The 12451-nt window shown below is 44.0% G+C and overlaps 1 protein-coding gene across 1 annotated transcript in view; it reads left to right on the top strand.

Annotated features, from left to right (window-relative positions):
- Positions 1-11000, top strand: part of LOC118358344 (phosphatidylinositol transfer protein beta isoform) — a 45770-nt gene extending 34770 nt beyond the window's left edge. The window contains exons 9-11 of the mRNA XM_035736069.1: positions 3058-3168; positions 3291-3413; positions 8312-11000. Of these exons, the coding sequence (XP_035591962.1) occupies positions 3058-3168; positions 3291-3413; positions 8312-8362 (285 nt within the window). The 3' untranslated portion in view covers positions 8363-11000. The remainder of the gene's footprint in view (positions 1-3057; positions 3169-3290; positions 3414-8311) is intronic.
- The last annotated feature ends 1451 nt before the right edge of the window (positions 11001-12451 follow it).

The following is a 12451-nucleotide window of genomic DNA, read 5'->3' as shown; positions in this document are numbered from 1 at the left end:
GATCATGGGCCTCTTGGCTGCATCTCTGATCAGTCTTCTCCTTGTATGAGCTGAAAGTTTAGAGGGACGGCCAAGTCTTGGTAGATTTGCAGTGGTCTGTTACTCCTTCCATTTCAATATCGCTTGCACAGTGCTCCTTGGGATGTTTAAAGCTTGGGAAATCTTTTTGTATCCAAATCCAGCTTTAAACTTCTTCACAACAGTATCTCGGACCTGCCTGGTGTGTTCCTTGTTCTTCATGATGCTCTCTGCGCTTTTAACGGACCTCTGAGACTATCACAGTGCAGGTGCATTTTATACGGAGACTTGATTACACACAGGTGGATTGTATGTATCATCATTAGTCATTTAGGTCAACATTGGATCATTCAGAGATCCTCACTGAACTTCTGGAGAGAGTTTGCTGCACTGAAAGTAAAGGGGCTGAATAATTTTGCACGCCCAATTTTTCAGTTTTTGATTTGTTAAAAAAGTTTGAAATATCCAATAAATGTCATTCCACTTCATGATTGTGTCCCACTTGTTGTTGATTCTTCACAAAAAAATACAGTTTTATATCTTTATATATGAAGCCTGAAATGTGGCAAAAGGTCGCAAAGTTCAAGGGGGCCGAATACTTTCGCAAGGCACTGTATATTGGTATCAAGGGATCTAATGTGTTCCAGGAAAACTTTCCTCACACCATTACACCACTGCTACCACTGTACCGTTGACACTAGGCAGGATGGTGCCATGGACTCATGTTGCTTATGCCAAATTCTGACTGCCATCAGCATGACTGAACAGGAACCGGGATTCGTCAGACCAGGCAATGTTTTTCTACTCCTCAGTTGTCCCGTGTTGGTGATCGCGTGCCCGCTGGGTCCGATTTCTTCTAGTTGTTAGCTGAAAGAAGTGGAGCCTGGTGTGGTCGTCTGCTGCAATAGCCCATCCGTGACGAGGACCGATGAGTTGAGCGTTCCGAGATGCTGTTCTGCATACCACTTGTTGTACTGCACCGTTATTTTCCTGTTTGTGGGCCCGCCTGTTAGCTTGTACGATTGTTGCCTTTCTCCGAACACCTCTTTCATCAACCAGCTGTTTTCACCCACAGGACTGCTGCTGACTGGATGTTTTTTTTTTTTTGTCACACCATTCTCTGTAAACACTAGACACTGTTGTGCGTGAAAAGCCCAGGAGCCCGGCTGTATCTAAGCTACTGGAACAGGCACCGACGATCATACCATGCTCAAATCCACTAAGGTCACTTGTTTTGCCCAATCTAGCATTCAATCGAACAGTAACTGAAAGCCTCGATGCCTGTCTGCCTCCTTTATATATAGGATCCCACTCAACGTAACTCACTGTCTGTAGGAGCAAATAATTTTCACAAACGGGGTAATAAATTGGCCATGGAGTGTATGGCTAGTATTGGACAAGCGTGTATGTGTGTGTGTGAGACAGGAGTCCCTCAGACAGGGTGGAGAAGAGGGAGGGCTGAGTGGCAGAGCTGTAGGCTGCAGTTTGATGAAGACAAATCACCGCTCTCCCTGCTCTAATTGGACCTAATAGAAATCACAAGGGATCAGGTCAGATTAGGCCCTCCTGTCTCAGCCCACGTCCTCATACTCTCTCTCTTCAGCCAGCCAGGAGAGGGTGTGTGTGTACGTGGCTGTCTTCTCCGGGGTCTGTGTGTGGTATCTTAGTTTGAGCTAGGAACAGTTCAGTAAAATGAGTCTGGGAGGTATTTGTTTGTAAAAAAGTGAGAGGTAATGAAAACGGCTCATCCAAAGACACTAGTGGTCTCCTCCCTAACCCCTCATCTACAGCCGTACAAACAGGCCCAGGATCACACTGTTTAATGGCAGACAAGTTGGAATCTCCACCAGCAAAAGAGCCCTCAGAGTTTCACTGTGTGAAAGTTTCCCTGTACTGTGACAACTTGCACAGATTAACGACTGCTGAACAGCTTTATGAAGTCTGAATAAATAATATAAATGTTTTATTTTGGGTTTTTAATTCGATCATTTTCCCCCAGACTTGGACATGGAAACACTTATTTTGGGGAAAGAAATTAGAGGAAAAAATCATAGCTAAAGTAACATAAGAGAAAACAATTGGTGCCAGCTTCTCAGAGCAGTAAAAGTCTATCACTGCATGCACACGTATCGTCACACTTTGTATTTCTGAAATCTCCTGCTCCTTTGAGCAGGGCGACGAAAGACGGTGTGAAGAAATGTCACCGTAAGTGTTTTGATGTGGGATCCGTTTTATCCGAAGTTCTCTTTTAGCGGTGACAACTTTAGCTAAATCCTACGTGTATGTAGAATGTTTTTCATTCCCCCCTCCCTCCTTCCTCTCTCTCTCCCTTTCCTCTCCCTTCCGTGATGGGAGCATCAAACAGTGATGTGGGTCTGAGGCATTTCTCCCTGTGTGCAGCACTAGAATGAAGTGATTAATTAAACAGGTGTTCTGGGATGGTGTGTTCTGGGGGCAAGCAGGTCCTGGGTGTTAATATTGGAACCGGCTTTGTGCCGAGACGCTCTTATCGCTGCGTGATGCGATAACGGCGTCCCAGCCACAAAAGGCCTGCCTGTACGGGAACAGTGTCACTGTCAGGGTGGAGCGAGAGAGATGGTCCTTTCATCTGGAGTTTATCCACTTTGCTCTCTCGCCCTCCTCATCGCTCTCTCCTCTTCCTCTCAGAGAGACAGAGTGCAAGCTACAGATGGATTTAGAACTGTTTTGTAGATGAGAGGACTTTTATCCGTCTACTGCATATTCTCATATCGATAATTATTTTAGCAAGCTTCGTTTCCAAAGCATTATGTATTAATGACATTTTAGTGGTTGGAAAACAGCTGTGATTGGTCTAAATCGATATTGTCTTTTCTCAAATCACATTCTACTTTCTTCTCATTGAGAGTTCCATTATTGGAAAGTTTGCATAAACTTAGCCTATTTGCATATTCACAGTTTTGTAATATCATGTGTCAACGTAAATGATTTAGTGATGGGTGATTGAGTGTGTCTTCCTGCTGTGCAGTGTCTGTTCTCCTGTTGTGTTGCTACTAACAGAAGGAGCTGGTTAGTAAGGCTGACTGCCCGAGGATGTGTGCCTACAAACTGGTCACGGTCAAGTTCAAGTGGTGGGGCCTGCAGAACAAGGTGGAGAGCTTTATTCACAAGGTAAGGATGTTGTTTTCTTCATCCTTTTCTTCTGTCACTATCTGACACATTCTTCCCTTTTCCTTGTAATCTTGCCTTCTTTCCCTCTAAATGCCTTTCTTGCATGTCCTTCTCTCCTCCAGCAAGAGAAGCGTATCTTCACTAACTTCCATCGCCAGCTGTTCTGTTGGATCGACAAGTGGGTGGAGCTGACTATGGAAGACATCAGGCGGATGGAGGCAGAGACACAAAAGGAGCTGGAGGAGGTATGTAGAGGAACATGTGTATATATGACTACCAACAGGAGGAGGGTTCAATATTTACCAGGGCTTACAACGCTCAAAACCTCCCAAACCTTTAGAGCGAGTGTGCTGTTTTAGGCATCATCTCTTTAGCATTGTCATGGTGGCAGATCCCAGCATACTGTGCAGTGTGGGTGTGGTGTTTGCCTTCAATAAATGCCCTGTTTTTCCCGAAATCCTGGTTGGAAGATTCACGGAATCAGGAGGGAATAAGCAGGAAATCCAGAATCCTTCAACCAGGATTTCTGGAAAACCAGTGAATTTAGCAACCTTGGTCTTGACCGTGGTTGGGTAGCAGGCTGTCTTGATCTGTCTGTGGTGTCATCCCTCTGAGAGAGAGTAGTGATGTTTGGAAGCTTATTCGAACAGTCATCAGATATCTCCCAGTTGGACCTCTGGGAGTGATGCTGGTTGGCCTCTTCTTCATTAGTGTTTTTTTGTGGTGCTGAAACCCACAACATTCATTCTTAATTCTTATCTCTCCCTAGATGCTTTTTCCCAGTCAAATTCTGAATATTATTCTTACACCCTGTTTATCTATTTCAATATGTCAAAACAATGATCCCCTCGCTTACACTGCTGTAAATAAATCAGCTGTTCATGTTTGTATGACAAACTAAAACCATGTATGATGTTTATGATGTAATTTTGCCCCATCTTACAGCGCATTCGGGAAAGTATTCAGACCCCTTCCCTCTTTCCACGTTTTGTTATATTAGAGCCTTATTCTAAAAGGGATTGCATTTGTTTTTCCTCAATATACACACAGTACCCCATAATAACAAAACAGGTATTTAGACATTTTTGAAAATATATTAAAAAGAAAAAACAACGTATTTGCATAAGTGTTCAGACCCTTTGCTATGAGACTCGAAATTGAGCTCAGGTGCATCCTGTTTCCATTGATCATCCTTGATGTTTCTACAACTTGATTGGAGTCCTCCTGTGGTAAATTCGATGATTTGGAAAGGCACACACCTGTCTATAGAAGGTCCTACAGTTGACAACGCAGAGCAAAAACCAAGCCATGAGGTTGAAGGAATTGTCCTTGGGCTCCGAGACAGGGGAAGGGTACAAAAAGGGGAAGGGTACCAAAAATGTCTGCATCATTGAAGGTCTCCAAGAACACAGTGGCCTCCATCATTTGTAAATGGAAGAAATTTGAAATCACACAGACTCTTCTTAGACCTGGCTGCCCGGCCAAACTGGGCAATCGGGGGAGAAGAGCAGGGAGGTGACCAAGAACATGATGGTCACTCTGACAGAGCTTCAGAGTTCCTCTGTGGAGATGGGAGGACCTTCCAGAAGGACAACCATCTCTGCAGCACTCCACCAATCGGCCTTTATGGTAGTGGCCAGACGGAAGCCACTCCTGACAGCCCACTTAGTTGGTCAAAAGCCACCTAAAGGACTCTCAGACCATGAGAAACAAGATTCTCTGGTCTGATGAAACCAAGATTGAACTCTTTAGCATAAATGCCAAGCGTCACGTCTGGAGGAAACCTGGCACCATCCCTACGGTGAAGCATGGTGGCAGCAGCATGCTGTGGGGATGTTTTTCAACTGCATGGACTGGGGAACTAGTCAGGATTGAGGGAAAGATGCCAGAGCAAAGTACAGCGAGATCCTTGATGAAAACCTGCTCCAGAGCGCTCAGGACCTCAGACTGGGGCGAAGGTTCACCTTCCAACAGTACAACGAACCTAAGCACACAGCCAAGACAACGTAGGAGCTTGCAGTGTCATACTCAAGGCTGTAATCGCTGTCAAATGTGCTTCAACAAAGTACTGTAAAGGATCTGATTACTTATGTAAATGTGACATTTTAGTTTTGTGTTTTTAATACAATGGCTAAAATTTCTGAACCTGTTTTTGTTTTGTTATTATGTGTGTAGATTGAGGGGTAAAGACATTTTATTTAGATCCATTTTAGAATAAGGCTGTAACGTAACAAAATGTGGAAAAAGTCAAGGGGTCTGAATACTTTCTGAATGCAATGTGTCACATTTCTGAATTAATTTACTGCTTGTCATAATATTGCAAAAGTTACATGACGGTTTTTGCTCTTTCTTGATTCTTTTAATGACCATATTTTCTTTAAATATCCAGTGCAGTCAAAAATGTTAATTTCCTCTCTATTTATATATATATTTATATTTCCACACTGAGACCAATAAGAAATAGTTCCCGAACATCTGCCAATAACTGCTAGTTTTCCCATTTCAACCACTCTGCAGCCCTAGCAAAATTGTAGTTTGAGAAATTGCTCTTTGCTAAGATTTTTTTGTTGACACTTTCAATTGAAAATCACAGTAAGGTACTTAATTGTTACACAGAAATAATTTGATATTGGCATAAAAATGGCTGCATTGGACCTTTTTAATGAATGTTGATTACAAACATGTCTTCTTGTGTACCTGCCCCCTACTGAGAGCCCTTTTTTACCTTGTTAATGTTTGATTTGACCATGTGTACAATCACTGCTGGCCCAAAGATATGGTTCTGGAATTCAACATTCCTGTCATTTGCTGCCCCCATCCCCTTCTCCTGCCTGTCTGTCTGTCATTTCCCTGTTAACCCCCCTCCAAGAGTTCCCACACATTGTTTATTCTGAAAATAACACATTTCCCAGGTTTTTCCAAACACATTTTCTGCCTCAACTGTGATGACAAATAATGATGATTTAAATATAGCCTACCACTCCCTTTTGGAACAGGCATGGTGTTGGTCCATTTTGAGTGTTTATTAGATCATATAAATATTACCAATTTTAAACTATACTTTCATCCATTAAGTAATTAAAAAGTCGTAGACATTAGAAATGTAACTTGTGTGGGAACCTGCTCCTCCCTTCCCTTCCCCCATTCTCAAAATCTGCTCTGACAGGCCTCCCTGATTCTATCATTTACAATCTAGATGCGTAGAAAGGGCTCTGTACGAGGCACGAAGGCTTCAGACGAGTAGCTGCTCCAGGTGTAGGTCTGAGGGAGACTGTGTAAGTGCAACTGGTGGAGGAGTTGAACTGATAGCAGCCATGTTAGTTCCTCCTCCCACTGGGTTATCTTTGTTGCTGCATGGCTACACTGCTTTCACTCCTTATACAGTGGTGTTAGAGCATAACAAGGTTTTATGGGCCACGGTTTGTGTGAGTGTGTATGTATGTGTGTTCTCATGTGAACTTCCATAACTGACTGTATTAGTTAATCAATAACACCAGATCTCAGAGAAATATGTAGCATTTGCCAGATCGTTAAGTGTATTGCTGACATGACGAAAAGCTCTCTGCCTTGAACAGTGTGTAAGTGCCTACTCAATCTCCCCATGTGAGGGCAGACATCTGTGCAGCCTGTTCTCAAAACCAAGGCGAGAGAGCAGGTTTTAAAAAGGCTTTGGCAGCTAGTCAAAGCCATACTAAAAAAAAGTCAGCACTGGTTTCTGGCCTTGTATCTGTAGTCCAAAAAACGCCATAGAGAATATGGAGAACGAACACACAAAAAAAACAGCTTATTCTGGCACACTCATTTGTCTGTCTATTACATTCTCAGTAAGGCCTTACTACTGGCTCCTTCTTGGCCCCACTTGAAATATCAATGTGAGCGCTTTTGGCCGTACATGGCGAAAAAATAGAGGAATCTGGGCCGGACGGGCCAAAGTTGGCCAGGCTCGAGCATTCCTGGCCTGGCACCAATGCTGAACATTTGGAGCTCTGTTTCTTCCTCTACATCTCGCCCAATCCTGCATGTGTTTCCCATTTTCTCCTGGAGTAAGTAAACGGGCGGGTGCCATCAAAGAGGCCCTCGGCATGGAGGAGTGCTTAGCCTGGGCCACAGAACTGAGGGGTCGCCAGGGTCACACTGTGCCAGTACTGTAAGGCTCCAGAGGTCAGCACCCATATGTAGGAGTGGAATACCATTATAACGACTAGCATAGAGTTTCTACTCTTTACCAGTTCCACAACAAAACACTCCCAACTCCTGTTGATGGTCCAGCTCAATTGCTGAGAAAGCTTTTTAGGTTATATACAGACTTTTGAACATGTGCTTCAGGTGAACGAGGCTCAAGCAAAGGTTGTGTAGTAATGGTGTGTCAGGATCTTAGACCAAAAGTGTTGTGGTTGGACTACACTGTGAGTGTGAAACACTATGGTTTGGAGATGATGCACTAACAGGCCTGTCTGTCTGCTTGTGAGCTAACGGGTTGGCTGGTGGCGGGAGAGGGGAGGTGCTGGGGATGGAGGGTGGGGGAGAAAAACCCTTCATGGCTTCCTTTGCCTCATTAACATACAAATGGAATTCTGCAATTGAAAAGGAGCCTGTGCTGTGATTGAGAAAGAGGGAGGGAGGGAAGAAAGGATGGAGAAGTGGTAGGTAGAATCCTCATGCACATTTCATCAGATGTCTAGTCCTCTGTTTAGGGCCAGTGTGTGGTTAGACTGTTCCATTAAGGTATTCTGCTATCAGATTCAGCCACTAATTGACTTTCTAAAGCCTTGGGGTGTGAGGACCTAAAACAATGACTTGATCTACCTACAAGACAAACAAGGGCTTGATTACAAACCATTTTAGAAACATTCTCCTGGAGAAAAAACAGTTTGCAGTTTGCAAAGGGAAACGTGTACATTTTTCAGAGATATTCTTAATGCAGACTAAGGAACTTAATGTTTGTCAGTGAACAGAATGAGTGGTGTTCTCAGCCACATCCATCCCAGTTTCTCACAGCTACAAACACCCTTTCTCCTTGCAGAATTCCACTTGTTGACGCATGCTCTCACAGAACCTGCCTCCACATGTTTGGGCTCTGTAGAGATGTAATAAATGTCTGTTTATTTCTTTCCATTCCCCACTCCCATTTCCCCCACCTCAGCTTCGCAAACACGGTAGTGTACGGGGAACCAGTGCTGCCGATGCTGAATGAGACGGAGGAGGGTTTTGAACAACGACAGCGATGAAGAGTGTAGGTGGTGATGATGAAGAATGCGAAGCGGGCTCCCTGCGTTCCACCTATGCCTTACTGATTCAGGATGTGGAGGATGAGGGCTCTGCTCCACTTGATCAATAGACCAGCACCCTGACCTGCCGGCACCCAATCGTAGACATTCTATCCACAGAATAATTAATTTGTTGAAAGTAACACGATCCTAGCTGATAAGGCTCCAGTTCATTTTGATCTCCTAGGCTAATAATGATATCAAGCGACAATGTCCTCTGTAAAGCCAGCTACCACCTCCATGTTGTTGAAAGACTAGTCCCTATGTCTTCTCTTGATAGATGCTTAGAGGCCTGCTTGGTTGTTGATATAGAGATGAATATTTTTTTAAGCATTTATTTGGCCTGATTGCATTATGGCAGGTGCTGGTCTAAGTAGTTTGCTATTCTAGTCAAAGAGGGTCATTCCTCTGTGGCCTTTTGCCTTTGCCAGTTTTAGTTTTCCTTTGTATTTGTGAACATTTTCTCCAGATCATTCCTTTCAAGACAATGTCCTTTCTCTCCTCAGTCCTCTTCTAGCTGTTCATAACTGTGTGGTTTTCCGTTAGCTGGCGAGAGAGAGCCTGTCAGTTTTTTTTCTTTCTTCATTTTACATGTCCCTTCCTGCCATGGCATTCATTAAGAGATTAGTGACACCCTTGGCGCCTGTGCCTATCCTAATCTCTCCCCCTCTCTCTGCACTGCTTCTTATTAATGCCGACAATCTTGTCCACACAGGTATTTCACTCCAATGCAAATGAACACAAACACACACCCGTACAAACACGCACATTTAAACACAAGCACGCACACACACTCTCACAGGTGTGAATGCCTTTGCGGTGACTGATCTGGCCCAAGCTCACGCTGGGCAGATCCGTGCAGGCTCCTTCAACTGAAGGGAAGTGTCTGTTTTTGGAGTGTTGGTTGCACTCACTGTTTTTCCCACACTCCCCATACTCACTCCGCTCCTCCCTAGCGGATGCCCCCTGAGAGAAACCGCATTGAAAAACAGTCATAGCTACACACCTCCAGTCTCTGTCACGCCCTGCTCACACCGCCCTGATCACACCGCCCTGCTCCCCACCACACCACCACAACAGTAGCCTGCCTGCCTTATTCCTGTGGTTCTCTGGGATGGAATTCTACTGCTTGTCGTATCCTGCTGAGCATGGGCAGCAGGTAAACAGACACCCAGCACCACCCTAACCCACACCAGACCACCAGCCCGCCTAGGCCACCACCCTGGCCCATACCAGGCCTCTGAGCCTGTTTACAGAGCGAGCAGCTATTCACTCTACTCAACCCTACTCACTCAGCACCACGCTGTGCCTTACTACACCACCATGCCTTTCCTTCTGGCTCCACACTGGCACCAGTTGGTCATTTAGGCTTTACTACTAGGACACTGATCAGCAGGGTATTCATCCATTGTAGCGAGAGGGTTAGATTAGGCTTGATCGGTTTGCAATGACTTTATGACCTCTATTTTAACTGAACCTCACTATGTTCTCACGGTCCTTTTTATATATGGCACTAATGTACTGTATGTTTGTTCTGTTGGGCTGTGGTGGGGTGATTATTCCCTTCAGTGATACTGTACTGATGTAGACATGACTCCCCAGCAGCAAGCCAGTCAGACAGTGCCATGCTAAAGCCTGAATGCTGCTCTTTGTTTAAGCACATAAGTGCCTTCATGTTAGTGTGTGCATGTCGGCGTGTTTTTGGGACAATAAACAATCATGTGTATCTTAGCTTGTCATTCAACCTCAGCCGTTCAGCCTCTTTTTATAAACAGACGTGCTTGCTGCCACGTATTTTTTATGAAGAGCTCAGTATTGATAGTATATTTTTATATTGTGTAAGCCTCACAGGGGGATTGTGAGAACCTTCTCAGTTATGGGTTTCGTGCTCACCCAGAGAGTATGAATGGATCTGGGTGATGTCATTTGTTTACATGCGTTGTTCCACCCTAGCTCAACCCCACACTTCAGAGGGGCAATACTAACTCACCAGTGGATAGACAACTAAGATGGCTGAACTCTCCTGCACCCCGTAACTGAGAGGATATATCATGAGTACCCATGTCGGTGTCAGTCACTGACAGGACATGAAAAGGCCATAATGGGACTTATAAAGTCCAGATTTCCCATCAGTTACTATTTGCATTCAAAGAAAGTCTGTAAGAGAGGAGTGTTGAATATGATTCATGCCTTAAGGTCTGTCTACAGCCTCTTGCTTGTATTGAGTAGTACACTTATGGTAACTTATGATGCAACCCAGCTTGTGTATCAGAGGACAATGGTTTATGACCTGTACTGTAGAGACAATGATGTGGGGAAAGGACAGAGTGGAGATAGTCTTTACAAGAAAAACTGTACAGTATGATCATGATTTATTAAATATACTGTTACATTTCTAGAAGAATTTAAAAAAATGCTTTTAAATGTTTCTGATCATCTGAAATTCAGGGGACATGGTAGTGAATGTATGACATTTTCTTTAGCCTTTTCTGTCTGTTGATTTTTGTGCCACAGAAAGTCTACACAATGTATTGAAATACCTAATAAATTTCAACACAAAATGGACTGCTTTTGCGTGGTTTATTCTGCAATGGTCTGTTGTTGGCTAGTTTGTTTCTTTTAATCTCTTTCGTTATTCTACGTCTTGGAGTGTTTGTGTGACTGAAGCCTAATAAATGGCACTCATTTTAAGAGTACTGGGTCTAGAAACCAAACGGAATGAGACTGACCGAAACGGGGAGGAACTACCTGAACAACTTTGCTACGATGTGGAGAAGTGAGTACAGCCCTGGTGTGTTCAGTCTGCATAGATAATAGATGGGTAACTGCCTGACTAACAAGGTAGCGTTAGTTGATTTGCACCATCGTATTCTGCCACACTGTATGGTCGCTGTGGATTTTCAGGTAAGACATTATCTATGAGATATAGGCATCTAGCAGTGTTTGTCAATGTTTTACTTATATTTTCATACTGTCAATTTCTCCTTACCCCAATGGGGTACATGTGAAGGCTCTGATGTTGGACATATGGATGACATGGTTTCAGATTAGAATCAAAATTCCCAATGGTTGATCAAGTAAATATACAATGACATTCCTGGACTGGTTTTGAATGGAGAAAATAAAAACATGTCAAAGAGCTGTGGAAATGGTCACTGTTGTAAGTCTAAATTATTATTTTCTCTCCCCTCTTAAAGAAGTTTTCTCACACACCGCTCGAGTCGCATCTAGTTCATTCATACACCTCCTTGGGAGTGTTAGAAAGTGTATTTTTGACTCCAGACCGCCACATCCATCTCCTGGAGGTCAGTAGAGCTGCAGCCACAAGAGTCGGCGCTGGAGAGCAGGAAGAGCAGAAAGTCTGCAGGGAGAGATTCACTGTTTTATTCTTGTTTGTGGAGAATGGTCACATGTGGATGGAAAAAAAGTCATATCTGTACCAAAACAGGCAAATAATACAGTTTCTAAAAGGGGACATGGGCAGAGTCAACCACACTTTAAGGCAGCTCACACCCAAGCGCACGCACAGGCAAACACAGGAATGGACCAGGGATTGATGCCTGTTTGGGGCTATGGACCAGGTGCCTGTTAGGGGCTATTGATTTAGAATGCTGACTCCAAAATACATGGATATGGCAAAAATGTAATGGGCTGACCCCTCACCTCCATTCTCAGTACTATTTCTAAAAAAACAAGTTCTCCTTACAGGTGGGGTATATATTGTCCATATATTAATACACTGAAGGAAAACGAAATGCTTCCTGCGAGTTGCTGCACTGTGCCCTCCACACTGACTGTCCATATAGGGTGAGAGGCTGTGTTTAAGAGGAAGAGGCATGGTTGGTGAGCCTTTAACTACTGGCTCAGTCCCTGCATCATGCCTTGTTCTTTTGACCCCTCTGGGACTGTATTTGTGCAGGGGCCACAGGTCTTCAAGGGGTGGGGAGTTATTTTTGGCCTGGTTTGGATGGCAATGATGTCAGTGTTTCCTCATCTTTGGAGCTGGGCTGAGTCTA

The sequence above is a fragment of the Oncorhynchus keta genome, chromosome 25 (genome assembly GCF_023373465.1).
Source record: "Oncorhynchus keta strain PuntledgeMale-10-30-2019 chromosome 25, Oket_V2, whole genome shotgun sequence".
NCBI lineage: Eukaryota > Metazoa > Chordata > Actinopteri > Salmoniformes > Salmonidae > Oncorhynchus > Oncorhynchus keta.
The sequence above is the reverse complement of the archived record's forward strand: the minus strand, read 5'-3'. Positions and strand labels throughout refer to the sequence as shown.